The sequence below is a fragment of the Arvicanthis niloticus genome, chromosome 11, assembly GCF_011762505.2.
Source record: "Arvicanthis niloticus isolate mArvNil1 chromosome 11, mArvNil1.pat.X, whole genome shotgun sequence".
NCBI classification, from domain to species: domain Eukaryota; kingdom Metazoa; phylum Chordata; class Mammalia; order Rodentia; family Muridae; genus Arvicanthis; species Arvicanthis niloticus.
The window spans coordinates 53,013,728-53,035,482 of NC_047668.1; the positions used below are offsets into that span (position 1 = coordinate 53,013,728).

Genomic DNA, 21,755 nt, shown 5'->3' on the forward strand with positions numbered 1-21,755 from the left:
GATTTCCGTTCCGTTCCTTCCCGAGATTATAGTCCCAGTGAAGTTAATCATCCTGGCTACACAACCACCCATACCCCAGGGAGAAAACAGGATCAAGGGAAGGAGGAAATGAGGAAGAGGAAAAGCTGAGAGTGTCCTAAAGACCCTTTATGTAGCATGAGGCCTTGTGACAGTGACAGAGGAGAAGGTTTAACTCGTGCTTTCCAAAAGCTTAACTCTAGCCCTTGTGCCCGAGGATGAACTGAGTCGTGTTCAGAACAAGGAGAACAAGCCAGTAACCAGTGACCAACACCTGCTATGATTGCTATAATTTGATATGGAGTCTCTTTCTTGTTTGGTACCCAGAGTTTAATGTATGGCCCTAGGAACCTTTTGCTTGACAACGCCTGGCTCTGAGCACCTATGCTGTTGAAAGCCTGCTGTGTACGGCAACCCTAGGCAAAGTGTGAGTGACTGTGGACTGGACTGTCACTCTGAGCAGCTTTGCCATGGCTCTCACCACCTCCCAGACACAAGCAGAGACAAGCAAAGATGTCACCTTCTTGAAAGTCTGCCCTCAGGGCCCTGATTGCCACCAGCCTAGCCTTATAGGTGATAATACTGGGCTTATCTAGCAGGGAGGAAAGGCAGCCACACCCTGTCCAAGGAGGTGGCATGAACAACGGGATGTAGTAAGTGCTGGGTGTTGAAAGGTTGGAGCTCCAGCAGGAGAATGGCTTCTGCCCTCAGGGAGAAGTCAGTGGCTGAAACCCGAGGTGGGCAGGAATGCAGCTGATGAGAGACACCGTGTCAAACCATCTTCTGTGCCAACATCAGGGTGCCATATAGAGTCTGTCAGACTGCTGAGCACAGCGGGGCAGTAGAAAACTCCAGTGAAGGACATGGTCAGTTAAATAGCTTGGCGAGGCTGAGCTTGGAACCAAAAAGAAAAATGTATATATCTGCTGTGGATGGTGGATTCATTTACTAGAGTTGTCACTGCAAAGAAGGACAGGCTAGAGCGCCAACTCAACAGAAAGGTGTCATCTCGTGATCCTCCAGAGCAGATAAACAAGATCAAGATGGCAGCGTGACTACTTCCTTCTGAAGGTTAACACAGTGCCAATCTCAGAAGCTTCTAGAGCATGCAATATATAGAGATGTGAGTTCTAAAGACACATACCCCAAATACAAAGTCTCTGGCTGGAGAGACAGCTTGGCTGTTAAAGGCTAGGCTCACAACTAAAAACATTTTTAAAAATGAATAAATAAAATAAACCACTCTAAGAGGGATTGTAGAGATGTCTCCAAGGTAAAGCACTTTCTGTATGAACATGAAGACCTGAGTTTAAATCTCTGTCACCTGTGTAAAGAGTTGGGCATTATCACGCTCATACTTATAACCCTAGTATTATAGGAGCCTGATAGGAGAGACACTGGGGATTGCTGCCTGCGGGCCTAGCTCTAGATTCAGGGAGGGACTCTGTCTCAAACAGTAAAGGACGAATGCTAGCAGGTAATCCAGCATCTTCCTGTGGCCTTCACAGAGGTGTGCATGGGCATACACACATGCACACATAAACTCCACACACATACAGTGCAGCACACACATGAATGGAGAAGAAAAAGAAAAACTCATAAGAATGTAGACACAATTTAACATCTTCCTGGGAAATTGAAGTGTTCACAGAGGTTCTGCTCCCTGGATGAGGAAACAAGCCCTGTGAGACAAGTAAAGAAAACAGAAGACTTCCTGTACTGGAGTGGTCAGTGGATGCATGACAGAGACACAGCAGCTTGGAAATAGGGAAGAAGGTCACCAGAGGAGCTGGGAAGGTTAGAGAAGCCATGTTCCTCAAGTGTCTACGTAGGAAGGAGTCAAGGCTGAAGGTTAGAAACATTTGTGGACAGGGATGCTGTTGTCTTTATCAAAAAAGCAAATTTTGTATTTTCTGAAATTGGTGTTTGCTGTCTGGGGGCATGCTATCAGAGCATGACACATCAGTGCCTGTCAAGGGGCTGCCACCTTTATGGTTTCAGATGTTCTGCGTGACTCAGACTCTGACCAGCCTTTATCTCAAGAGGGAGAGAGTTGGCTGGGAGGATATGGGAAGACCAGTGAACAGTGTCCAGCCACGGTTTGAATGTTGACAATGACTAGTGACTCTGGCAGATGAAGAACATCAATGCTGTTGTTTTAAGTGGCATTTGTCCTATCTTCGTATACATGTATCGATCCAGCCACCACAGACCTGAAGAGACCTCACAGAGAGAAAACTGGCAGGGCTCACAATGGAAAAGAATGCGTGTAGATAGGTAGAAAGCAGACCAAGTTCTGTGGGCTTGAGAGCTGAGTTCACAGCAACTTCAGCACACAAACTAACTTCCTTGTGACTCAGTTTCCCCATCTTTATTATAGGCATTCACCTAATGTAAGATCAGCTGTCACCCAGCATGAGGAGGGTTAAACCAGTTAATTGTGAAAGGAGTTTAAAATAGTACCTAGAATATACATCTTCAGTAAATGTTAACAATCAATACGTTTTCTTTTTCCACCTAGACAAGTGATGTTCAGAGAATTTACTGCAAGCAAGATATCATGACTGTTCTCGGAGGACTGGGCAGTCACTAACAAATCCATTTTTCTTATCGGGATCTGTATAGTTCAGTGATCTTTCTGCTCTCTGCTCCAAGCTAAGAACAGAGAGCTTCGCCTCCCAGCCTGAAATTACATGTCAGATGGTACAGAGCTATGTGTGTTCCTTTCAATCCCCAGAGCCCACAGCACTGGTGTTGGTTAAAGGGGGTCTCTTTTAAGGTCCCCAGAGATTCCAGGAGATGTAGCTTCAGTGCCCATGTGGAAGCACTGCTTCTTAGGGAGACGCCTCCAGATGCACTCCTTACCTTCAGTTTACCTTCAAATCAAGTACCAGAGTTATGGCCAGAGTAGCTTGGAGCAGGTTAGCCACTGTCACCCCTATTGGGCCTCAAACACAGTGATTTCTAAGAAGATGGGGACAAGAGCGTCAGAGTGTTCTGACCTCAGAGTCTCATCTCTGTGCTGCTAAAATCAGGGAGAGATGTTGAATTCAGTGGAGGAGGGGGTAGGTCAGAAGCAGAATTTACTGGCTTTTATTAGAAGATTAATTCTAATCTTTCCCCAAACAATCTTATGGAAACAAACTACTGGCAATAAATAGAAAACAGCTCCCTACGTGAAGCAGATATGGCCTTTTCAGGGGTCACTAAAATGCCCATATATGATCCTTAGATTTCTCAGAATCCAGCTTGAGAATATCTACTTTGATCTGGGAATTGTCCTTGCTTCCTAATCTCATGCCCTGCTGCTGGGCCTCTCTCTGTTCCTTGAACAGTGGATAGAGTTGCAAGAGTCAAGAAGTCAAGGGTCACTTAGGCCTGATAAAGCAAGCTTTTTGGGGGGAGACGGGGAGGGGGGTCACTGCAGACCTCACAGTTCAAAATGTGCTGTTTCAACTTAGATTTTTGACTCTGCCAGAATCTAGCTCCCAAAGCCAACTGAGGCCAGAGTGGGTACATTGCACAGCTTGATGCGATAAGCCAGACTGTCACTCAGCCCACTCCAATTAGCAGTCTCCTCCTCCTCCATCCACATCGCTAAGGAGAAGAGTGGGCATCCGGAAGTGAGAATTCACTTAGGAAGCATGAGGCAGAAGCCCAGGCCCTATCTTTGGAGCTTCACATCAGCCTACAGATACCCCAAATTTTCTATTATTATTGTCTTAACACCACAACGGCCCTATTTTTAAAATCTGCTGCGTTTGAGCAATTTTGTCTGACGTCAGCTGGCTGCCAGCAACTCTGGCTTGAAAATAAGAATAACCAAATCTTTTAAAGAGTAATGCCGAATCTGCTTGAAACACAATAAATCACACACACACACACACACACACACACACACACACGTTGTTTACAATAAGTGGTATCTTATTGCTGTTAGAACCTGTGTTTATTGCTTTTGTGCATTATGGTCTGTTGTAATTTGGACAGCCAGGAATTGTATTCCTTTCTGCAGTGCGTAGGAAGGGTTTGTAAGGATGGAGACATTTGTAATTATGCTACCAGGGAGTGGGGCTGGGGAGTCTCCAGGGAGCATGAAATGCAATTGCCTGATTGCCATCTGAGGAGCTTTGCACTATGCTCTCCACTTTCCCCATTCTTGAAACCCTCCAGGTACCTCCAAGAGACCTGGGCAAGGGACAACAACAACAAGAAGGAAGTCTTGGAGCCAGGAATTCCTGATCTGAGAAGCCTTAAGTAGATTCAGGAAGTAGAGCATGAGGTAGGCCAGCAAGAAGCTAGAATGATGGTTTTCCTTGGAAGTTGCCTGCAAGACCCTGCAAGTGTCTTCCTTCGTGCCAGCCTATCCCGAAAGGTACTCGTTGGGCTTTGCAGGTGAGGGCTGAGAGCAAGAATCTGAGAACAGATGATGGCAGCAATTTGGCCCCTCTCTCTGCAAACTTTGCGAAGCTACTTGACAACATAACATGCACGGCCATCATTGACTAATGAAGAGATGTCACTGAATATCTTTCAGGGACTATGAAACACATGGAGGGCAGTGCTTGAGGCTCTTGTCTGTGTTGACAATGACTCAAGGCCCCTAGACTCTGAAAATAGGATCTCGTCTTTCTGTTTGGCAGAGGCTCTTTGGCCACAGGCCTCTGTTCTTACTGTTTTTCCTTACTTGGTTCTCCAGTGTGAAATGTTCATGCTTCAAGCTCCTGCACACTCACTAAAGACTCCCCTGAAGTCCCTCCCCTAACATCCTCATCTCTTGGCCATTCCGATCCCAGCTCTCTGGTCTCTCAAACCTACAAGCTAGGGTTCACCTTTGGTGGGTCACTACTTCCAATCCATGCAGTAGCCTGGCAGGCGTAGGACCTTCAAGAACTATTTGATGAACCAATGAATGAACTTGAGAGCCAATCAGTTGCCAAGGCTCAACCAAAATTACTTCTGGATATTTCTCCAGAATATCAATCTCCCCATTCTGACCATCTTGGCCCTGGGGAGGGTTCTTATTGGTTCTCAGTATCCTGAGATACTCATCAATGCCCTCCCATCTCCCCTGGCTCTCTGATTGTGTAGTTTAGGCATGGCCCTGTTTGTTTTGTTCATTTAGTTAAGCCCCTTGCAGATCCTAAGTGGTAACTCTCACCTCCATCTTCATCACTAAGGACATCTTTTCTGCACTGGATGCCCCTCCCCCTCCTCACCTTGCTGAACTCAGGCTTCACCTCCTCCAAGAAGCTTGTTCCCATCTGTGACTATAGGCCTTCAGGACATTTTGTCCCTGTCCTATAACACCCATGTTTCTCTGTAATTATTCTTATCACAATTGCAACAAGCCCCTAAAAGCCCCCTGGAAAGGTCTGAATACTGTGCTGTTTGTTCCATCTTGACAGTCCCTGGACCCAACACGATGACGGATGGAAGAAGGTCTCCCATGAATGAAGTCATAAGTAGAACCGACAGCAGCTCTCAAACGGCGTGCAAAGGGCAGGGTGCAGCTCAGCATGGCATTGTTTTCAATCGTGTGCTGGCTTAGAACAAGTTCATAGGCAGCTAGCCAACAGAACAGGCCCTCTCCATAAAGGCAATAACGCCTCATCGAGCCCATCAGTGGCCCCAGTACCGCCTGTCTTCCCCAAGGACTTCAGCCTTCCTTTAGAACAAGGAGGAAGTATTGCCTTCAAAATTACAGCTCCAGGCAGCGTCAAACCCAGAGTTCGTTTTCTTTAGCGGCTCCATGAGCAAGTGCATCTGACAGGCTGATTAACAGGTATCCCAGCCTGGAACCAGACCTGTGTGCTTTATTAAATTAATTCATTTTATTTAATAAGTAAGTAAAACAGTTCTATAACTCAGAAGCTGTGGGTTCTAGTCAAATCACCTAAGCCCTGGCATTAATTAGACTCTGAGCTGAGTAGCAGGGTCTCTTATCCCACCTTAGTGCTGAGAAGGGTTCTCTGGCGCTCCTAAATTTGAGCTTCAGCAGGACATGATGGACACCCACACCCAGCTTAGTCTCTGTAGCTGAGCTGAGCAGTAAGGGACATGTAGAAAGAAGCCAAGGCAGGATTCCACTTCCAATGCTCCAAGGTATGTTGGAGGGGAAGGTTTCTATTGTAGATATAAAAATGAGTATAACCAGAGGCATCTGGAAGAATCCAGAGCAGGGAGAGAAAGCAGTAGACGAAACATGATGAGCAGATTGGACCAGAGGAGAAGGGTGTAGAGCAAAAGAAGAGATAGAAGAGAGAAAACAGAAGAGGTGGGGACCAAGAAAAGAAGGCTAAGACATGGAGTCAGTTCCCTTCTCCCACCTCTACCCTGGTTCCGGGAACCAAACGCATTGAGACATTGACCTGCTTTCTCTCCCTCTTCCTACCTATACTACAGACACTTTTCTTGCGCCATGGCTCAGCAAGCTAGACTGCAGCTATATCCACCTCCTCAGTCAAGTCAGGCACCTCGTGACCAGAGTCGGCCTTGTTTCCACAGCAAAGAATCATCTGAGTTACAGACAGCTGGCTGCCTGGCAGAGGATTTAGAGTGCATGCTGTTTATAAGCAAGGGCTTGGGAAGTAGACCCTTAGGCCAGTTGGACAACCAGCAAATCCGCTGCCATTCCAGTCCTGGCCTGGTCTAGGAGCTGGGGAGACAACGGGGGAATCAGTGAGCAGACCCCAGCTTGCCGTATACTACTAGGCTGATTAGGGGTGGCATGGGCATAGAAGGACCTCATTGTCAGCATCCACACCAAGGTTCCAAGGCTGGATCTAGGGAAGGAGAGGCAGGGGAGCCTCCATTTGACTGGTAACAGCCATCCTGAGAACAGGAACCTCTCCACCAAGCCTGCCTATTGCACAGATCAGTTACTTCATAGCACAAAGGCCTCACAGTCCACAGAGAAGCTTCATCCAAAAAAACCATATTCTTCCCAGGCTGCTGTGGACACGATGAGAAGAATAGAACCCTGTCTCGGTTGCTCTCCTCTAGCCTGGAGCCAGCCATCTGCCGCCTTTTTTTTCCTTGAAACTTAGACATATAAACAATTTGGTGGGTTTTTTTTTTTTTTAAGAACCTAATTAATATGAACTTAGGAGTTAGCGGCCATCCAGACTCTTTGCCCATCTTTCCAACAGAGCAGATACTGGGTTGTTGTGTAAGCTTTGGTTTTTCTCCTAATGAGACGCTACGTTCATGTTTCCAATGTGTCATCAGGACCAGGTGGCTGGATGGCCATTAAGGACCCTTCATCTCTAGCTTATGCACCACCTCTTTATGTAAAAGATGCTGGCCCCACTCCCACCACTTGAAAAACACACTGTTAACAATATCTTTCCCAAAATGCTCCTGTGTTCCAGTCTTTGAGCCTTAAGAAGTATCTAGCCGTCAGGTCCAAAACAAACTATTTCTCCAAATTCCAGAAGGCAGAAGGGACAAATGGCTAGCTGCGATGTCTATTAGCATTCCCACATGCAGGCAGGCCACCCTGGCCTCCCTGGCCTCCCAGCTTCCCCAGTATCCTAATCCCACCTCACCTCCTCCCTTATCCTAAGCTCCTCCAGCTAAGGGGTTCCCCTCCCCCACCCCAGCCACTCATTATAACCCTGCTATTTCAGCTCTGCTCTTCTCTTTGTCATCCTACCCCTCTCTCTGTCTCCCTCCTCCCCCTGTCTCTACTCTCCTGTGCTCCCCCTCTCTTTGTCTCTCTGCTCTGCTCCTGCTTCTCTCATGGCCAGGTCCAGTCTGCTGGCCATGTTCAGTCTATTGTTTCTCTCTCTGCTCTGGACACACATACATACATACATGTATTTATATATATATTTTAGATATACATATACATGTATATATGTTTATTATATATATGTGTGGTACGTGTGTGTGCGTGTGTGCGTGTGTGCGTGTGTGCGTGTGTGCGTGTGTGCGTGTGTGCGTGTGTGTGTGTGTGTGTGTGTGTGTGTGTGTGTGTAAAAACAATATCATGGAGCAGATTAGATGTCAGTAGATAGAAGAGTGAAGTTGGCACATTTTTTCCCCCCTCAGGTTATATAGGTTCAAAACTTGACCCCCTGGGCTACTTCATAAAAAAAAAAAATCATTTGTTATCTCTAATTCTATTTTCTTAGCTACAAAATGGTGACACTGGGAATACCTATCTCAGAGTATTTAATCCCAGGGATCAATGAGATCATATATGTCACATGAAAAATGTTCAAAGGAGGTTAGTATAGACATACTAGTTGTGATTCTGACTTTCAGTAGCTGCAGTAATACTGAAATGCAGTTTTGTGAGCTAAGAACTTACTTTCCCATCACATCCACAATCTTCAGGAACACATACTTAACTGTTGTAGACCCTGGACTTAGCCTAGAAACTCTCTTCCTCAGCAACTGTGTGCTGACCCCAAGTGGAGAAGCCATTAAAGGCGGCCCATGACTCCTTTCTGTTTTGTGTAACACTGCCTCTGACCCTTGAGGCAAAATGGTGAACCCTGGTTCTGAGTTCCTTCCTTGAGGGGCTGTATAATATTCTTTGTGGGAGGGAGACTGTGGAGACGTTTTCCATTTTTATTTTTCTTACTTAGAAATAAAGACAAGCTGTGCCTGCCACATGTCACAGGTAGCTGGTATTAGAACACAGTGGTTCTCTGGGAGGCTCAGTGTCTGGGAGGCACAGAGCTTAGGGAACACAAACAAGGCTATAAAGAACTGGGGAGCTGCTTTCTGCAAAGGCTTGGGTATCCCCCTGTCTGCCACACCCCACTGTCTTACTCAGACCTGTGCTTATGACCTCTTGTTGGCCTGGAAAGACAGCCTGGACACCCTGCCAATGCTTGGGCCCTGCCATCTCTCTGAAGATGGCTACATATTTCCTTCATCCTGGGGAAGGCTTCCTGCAGCCTGGTCCCCACTGACACCCCTCCTGCTGTGCCATGCCTGGTCCCTCAACACTGTCAGATCTGCATCGAGGCCAAGAACATCTCTCAGCCCTCTGTGACATCCTATCTGTGCTCAGCTGTGGTCCTCACTGGGCACACACCACAGCTGCACACCTAACACACAACCCTGGTTCTGAGTTCCATCCAGCTCCTAACCACCAAGCTCCCACAGTCACTCTAAGCTCCGCTCCTGATGAATCAGGTGACATACCAAAATGTGGTTGAGGGAACCTTGTCCAAGCATCAGAGGCAGGTGGCATCTCCATGGAGTCCTTTGGGAGACACTCTGGGGTAGTGACTTCCTGTGGGCAGTCCTAATGACAGGGAAAGACTGAGCCCATTTAGATGCCAATCAGTTCCAAAGAACTAGCTCTGGGATCCTGCATCAACTGCTGCCTAAAGTGTGCTCTCCAGATCAGGGTTCTTCTCAAACCTATATCCGTACAGTCTCTAAACTCCTACCTAGGGCCGTTTCACAACTAAAGTCCAGCTCCTTTTTGTCAGCCTTTGAGACTCTCCAGGACCCCTGCCACACAGCCCCTCACTTGCCCCCCCCCAGGGCTCTCCCACCCCCAAGCTCAGTCCCACACTACCAACCTCTATGGTATCTGATAATTTCTGCTGGCCAGGGCAGAACAGACAGCCTCCAGACAGCTGAAAGAGCACCACCAGTTCAAGCCTACCCAGAAGAGCAAGGTATGAACTCAGCCCTGATATGTCACCCCATGTGGAATCTGTCATCAGAGAGGGTGACAATATTAACCCCCTCGTGATTTCCCCTACCCAGCCTAGGAAAAAAGCCAGGCAAAGAAGTAAAAGAAAGACCAGAATAAGCCAAAAAAAACCTCCCAGTCCCACTGAAGGTGAACATCCCAAAAGAGAGTGATGCCTCATTAGACAGACTGCTGTCCATCCATCTCTTTAAGGTAGTGGTTCTCAACTTTTCTAATGTGCAGCCCTTTAATACAGTTCCTCATGGTGTGGTGACCCCCCCCCCACCAACCATAAAATTATTTCATTGTTACTTACTTTATACTGTAATTTTGCTACTGTTATGAACCATAATGTAAATATCTGCTATGCAGGAAAGCTGATAACAGACCCTCTAAGTTGAGAACTGCTAAACTCCTCTTAGAGTCTAAATGGAGTACCCTGAGGGATGTGTGCTGTGTTCATTTACCCACTTTGGCCTCCTCAGTTTCAAGGGACCTGGGACAAGCACCTGCAGTTGCTTGTGCAGGTCTGTGGAGTGGGAACATTGCAGGGAGAGGAGTTGAGGGACCTTTCTGTCTAGCCTTCTGGGTTCACTGTCTACTGTCAACCCAGCAGGGCCTCCTGGGAGAAGGAAGGCATTGAGAACAGAGCATATTGTGCTGGACCATATGAGTGGATTCCTGGAACTCCCCCTCTAGTGAGAGGCCAAGGTTCAGGCCACTGCCTTGGCCTTTGTTTCCTGGGCCCTGAGACTGTGGTACCAACAGAACGCTCTGGCAGAAGCAAGAGCTGGTGATTAATGCCAGGCATCTTGTCCTTCAGGAGACTGGTTACATACCCCACACTTCAGCTGAGTCACAGCCGCATGAAAGTTTTCCTTTGTTGAAGGCTGCTTTTTCATAAACTTCTTATTATGACAAGTTCCTATCATAGATATCTCTGTTGTAGCAAAAGGAACTTTAGCCACAGTATTAAGACACCCCTCACGCCCCAAATAAAGTTCTGTTCATTTGCATCTTTTCCCTCTCTGAATATTATGGCTGCTACAAATGTTACATTATCATCCACCGAAGCTGAGGTAGCAAAGAGGGCTTCAACAATGGTTCTTTGTTTCCACATAACAAATTCTGCTGCAGCCCGGTCTCCCTCACTCAGATGTTTCCATCTTCGCTGCACGATTTCTTCACTGCCCGTAAGTTAGAGTCGACAACTAGATGGCTAGAAGAAATGTATATGGTGGTATCCTGTGTGTTTCTTCCGATTCCTTCTGCCTGGAACATGGGGCAAGAGCCTGTGATGAGTCACGTGCAGATTAAACGGCAGGGGGTGGATGCATGTGACTCCCTTAGGGGACTCTATAGCAATCAAGAAGGACTCTCAGAAGGCCCTGGGCCCAATCCCTCCTGGCTGGCCTACCTGTAGAAAATGGAGATGGGTGTGCAGTATGCAGAGCTTTTGGAAGTAGGGTTCATGCACTGGAAGTTTTCAGGCTCTTCTCTTTCAACCATGTAAGAAAACTTCCAATAAGACCAATGCTGTGGCTTCCCCCAGGGGTCTCAAAATCCCCACCTGCCCCCCTGCCCCCAGTATACTGGAGCTGCAACTGTAGCTTACCCTTTAGGCTCACTTACTGGCATTAGAGCCAGCTGATCAGGCATGCACTCACTCCTGAGCCTGCTCAGGCTGGGCTGCTCTTCTTGCTGCTGATCTAGCTTTAGAGTAGATAATTCAGTGTGTGAAGCCTGGTTGTGAGCTGTGTAGCCTTGAGAGAGCCCCTTCGCTCTTGTGCAAGATCCATCATCAGTCAATAGTTTTTACAGCTGCAGCAGAGCTTGGAGGACAGTTAGATCAAACCATGCCAGGCCCCTCACTGAGTGCTTGGAATCTGGGATGGGTCTCCGGAAGGTAGAGGAGGAGGATGCGCCTCTCTTGCCTCCCCACCCCCACACTTGCATCTTCTGGCTTCTCCTTACTTTGTCATCTTTACTCCCGTTAAAGAACCAAAGTTTTAGTTTAGCCATACTGGGGACATGTTTTAGGAAGAGGACTAGCTATCTGCTTACCTCATCCTTGGTACTTTGTGTACAGAGTATAGCTTCTATAGGATCCAGGCAGTCAGCATCTTCTAGTACCCTACTTCCCCCCACCTAAGAGAAGGAACAGCTTCATTCCCCATTTCTTGAGATGAAACAAGCTCAAATGGTTTAAGCAAAAAGGCACGCACAGATAATAAATATCTGAGTCTAGATACAAAGGCTATTCAGAAGTCCACATTCTTACAGGACCATTGCCTTACTAGAAGCATTTGTTATACATTGGTGTGTAGATTCTCTGGAGTCTGGAGAGACAGTTAGCCCATTGGCCCCTGAACCAAATGGCAAACGCTGGCTATGCTTGCTGAACTACATGCCTGCTCTTCAAAGACTTTCCGAATCTTTTCTCTCTGTATCCTTTAAACTTGCTATGGCCATTGTTGTCATTTGAAGCAACAGCTTCTCACAGTTTCTCCAGACCTGCTCTCTGGAGTTCTGTGCAGACACCTCCCAGGGTGTGAGTAATCAGGAGAGGCTTTCCTAGGGACACAGGCTGAGCTGCCGTACTAGAATGTCATGACATCCTTTGGTAGCTTCTTCTAGGGCTTTGGCTGATGGCTCCTTGACTTTGGGGTATCGAATAAACAAAGGAGGCTTTTCAGCTCTTTTCTCAGTTCTGGGTATCCAGCTCAGGGCCTCACATGTGGTAGGCAGGCTTTCTACCATTAAGTTATATCCCTATCTGTAAAGTGGCTATTTTTCATTTTGAACATATTAGATACTTGGTAGGGGGCGGGGTGGGGGGAGAAGAAGGTTCTCAAGACAGTCTAGCCCTGACTAACCTGGAACTCACTCTGTAGATGAGGCTGACCTCAAACTCAGAGATCCGCCTGTCTCTGTCTCTCAGGTGCTGGGATTGAAGGCGTGTGCAACCACCCTCCGGATACATTTTTCTTTTTAAAGGCTTAATCAAAAAATAATTAGGAGCCTGGTCACAGGTTAGAGAGTCATTCAAGTTGACAAGAGGACAGATTAACCTGATGTTCTTCACTCCTAAGGCTCAGTGGCCAGCCTCTGGGGAGGGAGCCTTGCCTCTTCCAGCTCAAGCTTGACTTTATTAGGTAGTTCTTCTGCATGGTGATGGAGACAACTCTCTCCATATAGAGTAAAGCCCTCAGCTGTCATCCCGTCAAATGGTCATACTTCCCAGAGCAGCCACCAAAGTTTACACAGGGTGAGCCCACCCTGCAGACGGGACAAGCTGCATGGAGATGTGTGGGTTTGACTTGTCATCCTGAGGATTGTCATTCCTGTATGCCAATGACATGCCGAAGCGTTGGAGCCGTCCCTAGAGAACAGAGTGAGAATTCCGTGCCTGCCCTCTGGTGTTTATAGGCACTTGGAGGAGATCAGGGATTTGGGATAGCACAGGCCCTCTGAACTGCCTGGTATTCTGACATCCACTGACTCCTTTACCTGTATCAATCTCCATGTTGTTCAGAAAACCCCAACACCTGGTTGCCAGCCATGGCAGCACACACACATCTGTGAGCAGGAGACCCATGTCCCACAGGGAGAGCAGACAGGGAACAGAGTGTCCGAAGAATAAGTAATTTTCCAAGCCGTCTATGATCCTTCCTCCATGCTAAAGCAGAGGACATACGGGCTAACTCAGGCCCTTGCCAACGCTAATGAGAAAAACCAGAGAACACAGGAGTCTTATTTTTAAAATCCCAAAATTTTAGTCTTATCACCAATGCAACATAATACAGTAAGTACGTTAATTCTAATCTCCCTGGGCTCCCCCAGAATCCTTTTCAACCAAGGCTGGCAAGAATGAGCCGCCCACTTGCTGCAGACAGAAGCCAAGTCTGATTTGGATTCTGTCCCTCGCCTAGGCTTCAAATAGGGACTGTCTAGTTTGAGTGGACATGGCTTTGCCCCCTTGGCTACCTTTGCAGTTATTCAGTCCCACAATCAGTAGAAGCCTACTGTGTGCAAGGCACCGTCTTAGACACTAGAAAATGTCAGAGTCCAACCGAGTTCATCTCTCAGTGTGAGCCAGTAAGCCGAGGAGGGCATAGTGATTTATAGGCCAAGCCTGCCAGCCGACCTTGTCCCCAGCAAAGACTCATTTCTGCAAGCCTCTCTTCCAAGCGATTATTCGCTGTTTGTGCTGCTTGGGGCTTGGCATGCTTCTGCAATTCCTTTGACCAAAGAGAAAACGGGAACCTTGAAGTAAGTACTTATCTCAAAGAGAGAAAGCTGGTGGAGGCAGAGCTGTGCCTCTTGTTGGGGAGCCTGCCTGGCCACCGTCAGTGCTGTACTGTAATGATAATGGATTTCTTCAGTTAAAGCTTTACTCTGAAGAAACCCTTCCTCACTCAGGGTTTTTTTTCCCCCCTCCTCCTCACCTCTCTGAGGCAAGTAAAGGGAAGCCTTGCCAGGCCAGGGAGGTGGTTGTCTGTGTTGTTCGAGGGCGTAGCAGAGCCCGCCCAAACTGGAGTGCTCAGCTTTTTATCTGCATCTCTTTCCACTACACCAAACCCAGAGCTGGCAAGAGGGTAGAAGAGACACAGGCCCGGTGCCTGCTTCACCAGCTATGAGCACCGGGGAAGATGGGAGGTGTCTGACCCTGAAGTGATGTGCCGAGCCGCCCTGGATCAGGAGGTGCCAAGGGGACGAGAAGCCGTGAGTCACGGTGATGGATGTTCACGGCTCATGGGTGGGTAACCGTGCACACACTGGTGCCAGTGTGGCCCAGGACTGGCAGAAGAGGGCGGGTGTCCCGTTTCGGCAATATGATCTCAGTATAGTCCGAGAAAGGAGGAACGTGCAATCTGGTGTTTGTGGCCTTCGACTCAGAGAGGGGCTAGAGCAGGTGGAGGGACCAAGACACAGGAGGGACATTGTTGCTGCTAGCTGGTAGCATGATAGCCCTGAGGACAAGAATTGCTGTGCATCCCTCCCAATGTCCCAATAAGAAGACTGGCTTCAGAAGTCTTTTGAGGGACTTCACAGTACAAAGAGCAAGTGTGGCCTGCAAATATTACAAGAAGACAGCTTCTCCATTCCCTAGCTTCTAAGCAGAACCAGCAGGCATGCTCCATGGGGTGGGGAGAGAATGGGGGGGGGCATTTAGATTCGTTACAGATGTAGTTTAAAAGTAAGTTCTCCCCTGTGATTTTTATCCAGACTTGTGGTTCTTGGCTTGATGACTTAGTGCTCGGGTAAGAATTCATACCATTACTTCAAGAGCATGCTTTGTTTTTATGATATTTCCCTGAGCTGGCCAAGTGACCCAGGTACAGCCACACATCTGGCACTCAAGCCAAATCCATGACTGACTTTTAAGTGCTGAGAGCTAAGTATTCTTGTCTAGACACCTAGAAAGGAAGAAAGGGCTGGAAGAAGCCTGGCCCCTGAAGCTTCAAGCCTGAGCCAAGCCTGAGCCTGGGAGAGAGGTCCCCCTTTGTTCTATTGCCCACTGTTTTTCCTGAGGCCGCAGTCTGGAGGGCAGTGGAGATGGTGGGGGTTGGCCTTGAAGACGCCTTCCTTCTTTTCTGCTTCACCACGTGACCTCAGAGCATGGCATTTCTATTTGATGCTGTCAGTGCCTTGGTCTGAGGAGAACGTCTGTGTTCCCAGGTCCCTTGGCCAAGAAGCGCTGCCCAGAACTCACTGGCATCTGTTCATGCCCTGTTCCTTCTCTCTCCCACATGACCCAGCAGCCAAGGGACAGTTCCTTTGGCCTATGCAGTAGGACGCTGCTAAAAGAGAGGAGATTCAGGGCCAGTTCCCAAAGCCCATCCAGAGCTTTTATGAGGGGCAGTATCTGCTTTGTCTGTTAAAAGGAAGGTACTGGAACAAAGACTTGTCTCCCTCCTCTAAAACCTAGGAAGAAGCCATGGAACCTTGGCCCTGCTCAGAGGGAGCCTGCAGAGCCAGGGCCCCTGGCTATTTTTAGAAAGCGATCAGGTACACAGTACCCAGTTGTCTTTTCCACCTGTTGGGCTCATTACAGTGATCCAGTGTCTATGTCCCAGTCCCTGCCAGGTTTGCTGGAGAGTTCAGCTGCAGCTTAGGTCAGCATGTGTGAGAAGACAAAGCCTCTCCATTCCCTGGTGTCTAAGCAGAACCAGGAGGCGTGTAACTCTGACATCTTTTTGGCCCCATCTGGCCATGCAAGTGACATCACCAAGATTCTTAGGAAAATGGTTATTTTGTCCTTAAGCACGATATTGACACCGATGTTCAGCTTCCTCTGCTTTGACAGGCAGGGAAAGGCCAGGAGGTAAAGACATTTCCGGAAGATTCTTGAATTAGAAGTCTACCATAAGGAGTGTTGAGTCACGAAGCAGAAGGTTCCAGAGTCTTTGTTTTATATCAAGAAAATGAAGAGTATACAGAGAAACTGAGACATGCCTGTGAGTACTGTGGGGTTCATTACCTACAAATGCAGGGTATTGTGAGTATTTAGAAAGTTATAAAGAAAGGGGTACAGAGTGTGCCCTGGAAGGACACTGGGCAGTGGCAGGAACTGCAGGAAGGCCAGCAGAGAGCTTGCAAAAGCTACACTCATGGCCAGGAAAATCACGACCAGGACCTTGGAAAAAAAGAGATGCAAGTCTCTGGTGTGGAGAGCCCCTCGGAGACTCAGTTTCTATTGCTGGGATGAAAACTCTGACCTAAAGCAAGCTGGAGACAAAAAGGTTTATTTGGCTCACACTTCCGTGTCTATCCATTGAAGGAAGCTAGCACACAGATTCAAACAGGGCTGGAACCTGGAGGCAGGAGCTGATACAGAGGCCATGAAAAGGTGCTACTTACTGGATTGCTCAGCCTGCTTTCTTATAGAACCCAGGACCACCAGCCAGGGATAGCACCACTCACAATGGGCTGGGCCTCCCCCCATCAATAGCTAATTTTCAAAATGCATCACAGCAGGACCTTATGGAGGTGTGAGGCTCCCTCCTTTCAGATAACTCTAGTTTGTGTGTCAAGTTCACATAAGATTGCCCAGCACAGAGACATAACAAGTGTGAAAATCCAGGAATTCTAGGGAAGGTTGTAGAATTCAGGAGATGCCTCTGGGGGTCAATGCAGAGACACAAGGGGCAGGATAGCTGGTGGCTGCTCTGCTCCCTACCCTCCAGAATGCCCTGGGATCCTCTCAGTTGCAGCAGCATCAAGCTTAGAGAACGTCTTCACCCCTGCACGAAGTTCATGGGTGAGTCTCTCAAGTGTCGTGAGCTAGAACTGGGAGTGGAGCTGGCCGGACTGGCTTCTGTGAGCTCATTGTTAATGACTCCGCCCAACTTCACATTGGTCCTTCAACATTACCACAGTGGGAGTGTTTATGCAACACAGGCAAGTGAACACTACTAAACAGGGGTAGAGTGGGTTTTGTTTGTCTGTGTTCCTGTCACCACCACAGCTGGGTGTTAAATGTTTGCCAGTACAGCTCCGGGAATGGAGAGCCCAAGGGGGTTTTATGCTGAGGGCTTACCTGATTGGATCACAGCAACCATAAACACTGGTATAGTGTGTTTGGGGAGATCTGTGAGACTTGACTCCCTGTTGATGAGTCTGGAGGATGGGAGTAGGGTTGGGGCATTGGTCATTTGTTGCTCTGTCATTCTGAGGCCGAACTTCTTAGCATTGACTCCTAGATCAGACACTAGACATACACACACACACAGAGAGAGACAGACAGACAGACAGACAGACAGACAGACAGACACTGACTGTACTTGCCTTTCTACTCCCTTATCTGAGTACACTTTGCCCCAGCCACATGAAAATTCTTTCAGCTCCTTAAATGTGACTTGCTATTGACAGGTGGATACAGGGGCAGCAACTGGGGTGCTGTCCAGACCCATGCACGATATCAGTAGCTCCCCTGTTTCGTGAATACAGGGCAGAAGAGTCTGCAGGCTTAGAGAAGGTCAGCAGGTCTTAGGGGCTGCTGGACTTTTGAGCACAGAACTGGTGTGTGGGGGCAATGAGTGTAGTTAGTGCTGACTACCAGGTAAAGGCAGCAGGATTTGTTCAGTGATTTTTAAACTACAAAACAGCCCTCAATAACCTTGTACAGTGAGAAGGGCCCCCATTGTAAAGATAAGGAAATTGATGGTGCACACACGGTAAGCTTTCATGCCAAGGCTTCGTGAGAGAATTAGATAGACCTCAGGCCTCAAACCTGACTCCTGGGATCTCAAATCCTAAATTGGTTCCCTACACTGAGTGCTGTATGTGATTGGTCCAGAAAAACCCAGACACCAGAAGCCAGCAATTGTCTGCAGACTGTGCCAGCACCATCCCTGTAGGACTTGCTTCTCAAAACTGGACATTAACCAGCTATAATGAATACACTGTTGCGTTTTGTTGCTCTTTTGGAAAAAAGAAAACCTGGCTTCTTAGAGCTGTTGTATTTTATTTTTCTATAAAGAAGGAATTAATTTTAGTCTTTCTTTTTGGTTTAAAATGTTGTTCTTTGCTTTTTTCCGCCCTACAATTTAAAAGGAAACATTTGTCTGTTGAGAAAAGAAATGATAATTATAGACTAAAAATTGTTTCTATTCTGATTTGAAAAAGTGACAAAAAAAAATTCTATTGCACAGATGGGGCCTTGCTGACAGAGGGTGTTTAGCAATGAGGCCCTGGGCCAGTTTGGGGCTCAGAATGGCACTCAAGGGGACTTTGGACTTGGTGTATTGTTGGGCCAAGGGTCTGTTTTCAGGGCTGTGGTCCTTCCTGTGGACCTGTGAAAATGTATCACCCTCCTGTGGTTTACTAGGAAGAGAATCGTGTCTATGGAGAGGTCCTCTGGGAGGCATGGCCCATGTCAAGTGATGAGCTGTGTGCAAGAAAAGCCAGGAGCTTTCTTGCCTGTGTCTGAGCCAGTAGAACCACCGGCTTTACTCCTTCAGCCTGGAGCTTTGCCTTTCAGCCTCACACAATTACAATTACTCCGAGTCTTTCAATCGATATAGCAGGAAACTGATTAGACTGTGAAATTAAACTAATAATGCCTCACTATTAACCTTCAATCAATGGGGAATGAGCTCAGAGGGAAGGCTATTTCCTGGATCCATATCAACCTCTAGATATATGTATGTGCTATTTTGAAGAAACTTCAAGGTGTGCACGCACTCTGACCACCTTTCTAGTCTGCAGAGGTGTCGTGGTTCACAGTGCTGTCTCTGGCCACCCTGGTGAGGCTGATAGCATGGAATGTTACATAGGGGTCAAGACAGGAAGACACAGATCTGAAGGTTGGCTGCATCAGGGCAGACTGGGCTTTGGGATGACTGGGGACTTTTCTGAAAGCATCTGCTATGGGAGAGATCCCCACGGGCGGGCCACTGCCCAACCTTGGCTGCCCCTTATCACTAGAGACTTGGTTTTGAGATCAAAACCAGGCTTCTCTTTTTGTGATGCTGTGATTATATATATATATATATATATATATATATATATATATATATATATATATGTTTTATATATATATATATGTTATATGTATATATTTTATGTGTGTGTATTAATACTTCATATGTGTATATATACTATATAATTACATATGTGTGTATATGTGTACATATATGTACATAATATATTATATAGTGTCTCAGCATATATATAAGTGTATACATACACATACATATATATGTATGTGTGTGATGTATATATTATATAATACACATGCATGTGTGCACGCTCTCTCTCTCTCTCACACACACACACACATATATAGTTCTGGAAACTGGGAAATCCAGTATCAAGGTACCAGGTGTCAGGTGAGGACCTCTGTGCTGTGTCATCCTATGGCATAAGGCAGAAGGGCAAGAAAGCCTGCACCAGGGAGATGGGAGAGCAGAAAGGTATTATTTTATCTCATAATGATTAGCCCACTGCAGCAATGATGTCATTAACTCCCTCCTAAGAGTGAAGGAGAGGATTAATGACCCAAATACATCTCAGTAGGTTCCATGTCCCAACACATTGGTGCATAAATGTCCAGCATCCAAACTTTAGCACCTTTAAACTATAGCTTTGGGTCACCTGTTAACCTAAGTATGGACCCAAGTATATGGGGTTCTGCACGGGTAGGGGAATTGGGTCATGGCAGTGTCTTCTTCCCAAAGAACACTTTGTGTTCCGCTTCAGGAAATGGCAGTGTTAAGTCCTCCTCACATTCCTCCCCTTTCTCCCTTTCTCCCTTTCTCCCTTTCTCCCTTTCTCCCTTTCTCCCTTTCTCCCTTTCTCCCTTTCTCCCTTTCTCCCTTTCTCCCTTTCTCCCTTTCTCCCTTTCTCCCTCAGCTGTCCGTCTATCCCAGGTGTACCTTGGGTAATGGAGAGAACAAGCAGTTGAGAGCAAGGGAGGGTACTGTGGCTGTTACCTGATAGTCACGGCTCACCACTGAGATGTAACGTAGGAAACCATGTACGGCTGATCCAAACTCCCAGTACTCATCTTGGACCAGCCTCCCACTCTGAGCCTGCCTCTGGAGCTCAATGGGATCCCTTGGGCCAGGCCCCAGCCCTGAGCTAATGCCCTTTCAGTCAGGACATAGACAACCTGAGTGGGGCCATCACTTGCACACTACCAATGACACCTAACACAGCCTCAGGGACGGCATCTCAGGCATTCCTGTGTCCTGAAAGGCCACTGTTCGTCACTCCATAGTAGCAAGGAAGGATCTCTGAGCCCTGGCCAAGCATCAAGACCAGCTGAGCCACAGGATGGTAGCCCTGCGCTTCTTTTCATTTGCTCTATAGTTCATAGCCTCATCCCAGTGGATCACTGAGGGCAGTTGCTAACCCCAGTAAATAGAGTTAACTAGGGGGATGAGCAGCGAGTTAGTAGTTCGGTTGCCTAGATTCTCTCAAGGGCTAGCCTTGAATTTGCATGGCTTTTGTCTTCTTCTGGCCAGGACTTTCAGAAGGAGGGACGAGGGGCTATCACGACTCTGCAGCAAGCCCTCCCCCGCCCCCCAGGTCTCCCAGCCATTCTATCAGTTCCATTACGGTGGAGTATTGCCAGGGATCAGACCCCCACTCTAAAAGTGGTGATGGTATTTAATAACTAATTACTCTAATGATCCTGCAGAAATGCTGGAGACCTGTTTTAGGAGAGATGTCAATTAGAGCCATCTGCACGGTGAATAAAGGAGCCCTACCCCAGCTGTACTGTTGAAACATGTTAGCGTTTTCCTACCAGCGGCCATATGGTACTTAACGAAAGTGAATTGTTCACACTGCACAGCCCGCGCCTCCTGATGAATACTAGCATTTTGTTTTGGAAAATAGTTCCTCCATCGCGTGGAATATTTTTCAATGCAGTAAACAGCAAGTTGGAAGCTGGCAAGCCCCAGAATGGAAAAAAAAAAAAAGGAAGAAGAAGAAGGTTTCCCATTACCTTAAGATGCCCCTACTTCAAACCCAGCCCTGCCGGCCTGCCTCGCCCAGCTTGTACACCCCACCTGGACCCAATTCTAAGCATCTGTTTCTGAATCTGTTCTGGGAGCAGGGGCCACGGAAGGTTCTTACCCTACCAGTCTCTGCTTTTCTCCTCTCAGGAAGTCAGGAGCAGGAGGTCTGCAGCTGTGTAGAGTTGGAACCCCACGTTCCATCTGGAAGGGCACAGACCTTGGTCAAGGGTCCCTCCGCCAGAGCCAAAAAGTAGAAAAAATGTTTTACTGTTTGTGTAGCTTGGGAGAAGGTATATCTCTATATGGGATCTGCTCACTGTCAGAAGTGCCAAGCAGGCAGGGGAGGTGGCTCAGGAATAAATCACTTGCCTACAGGTTCTACGACTGGACTTTAAATCCTAGAACCCATGTAAATGCCAGGCAGGCGTGGAAGAGACAGGGGATTCTTGGGGCAAGCTGGCTCTCTAGACTGTAGAATCAGTGAAGTTCAATCATTCAGTAAATAAACTGAAGAGTGACTGAAGAAAACACTCACAGTCAATGTTGGGCCTCTACATGGACATGCACATGTGCCCCACACCTCCCCCAACACACACTTTAAA

The 21,755-nt window shown here is 47.5% G+C and overlaps 1 protein-coding gene across 3 annotated transcripts in view; it reads left to right on the top strand.

The window, feature by feature from the left end:
• Positions 1-21,755, top strand: part of Klhl29 (kelch like family member 29) — a 294,522-nt gene that overhangs the window by 110,497 nt on the left and 162,270 nt on the right. Inside the window, exons 1-2 of one of the 3 annotated variants that reach the window (XM_076942137.1) lie at positions 13,886-13,954; positions 14,268-14,441. The exons of the other annotated variants lie outside the window; for them this stretch is intronic. Coding sequence (XP_076798252.1) covers positions 14,421-14,441 — 21 coding nt within the window. The 5' untranslated portion in view covers positions 13,886-13,954; positions 14,268-14,420. Of the gene's footprint in view, positions 1-13,885; positions 13,955-14,267; positions 14,442-21,755 lie in introns of those variants that run through there. 3 annotated transcript variants of the gene reach the window in all.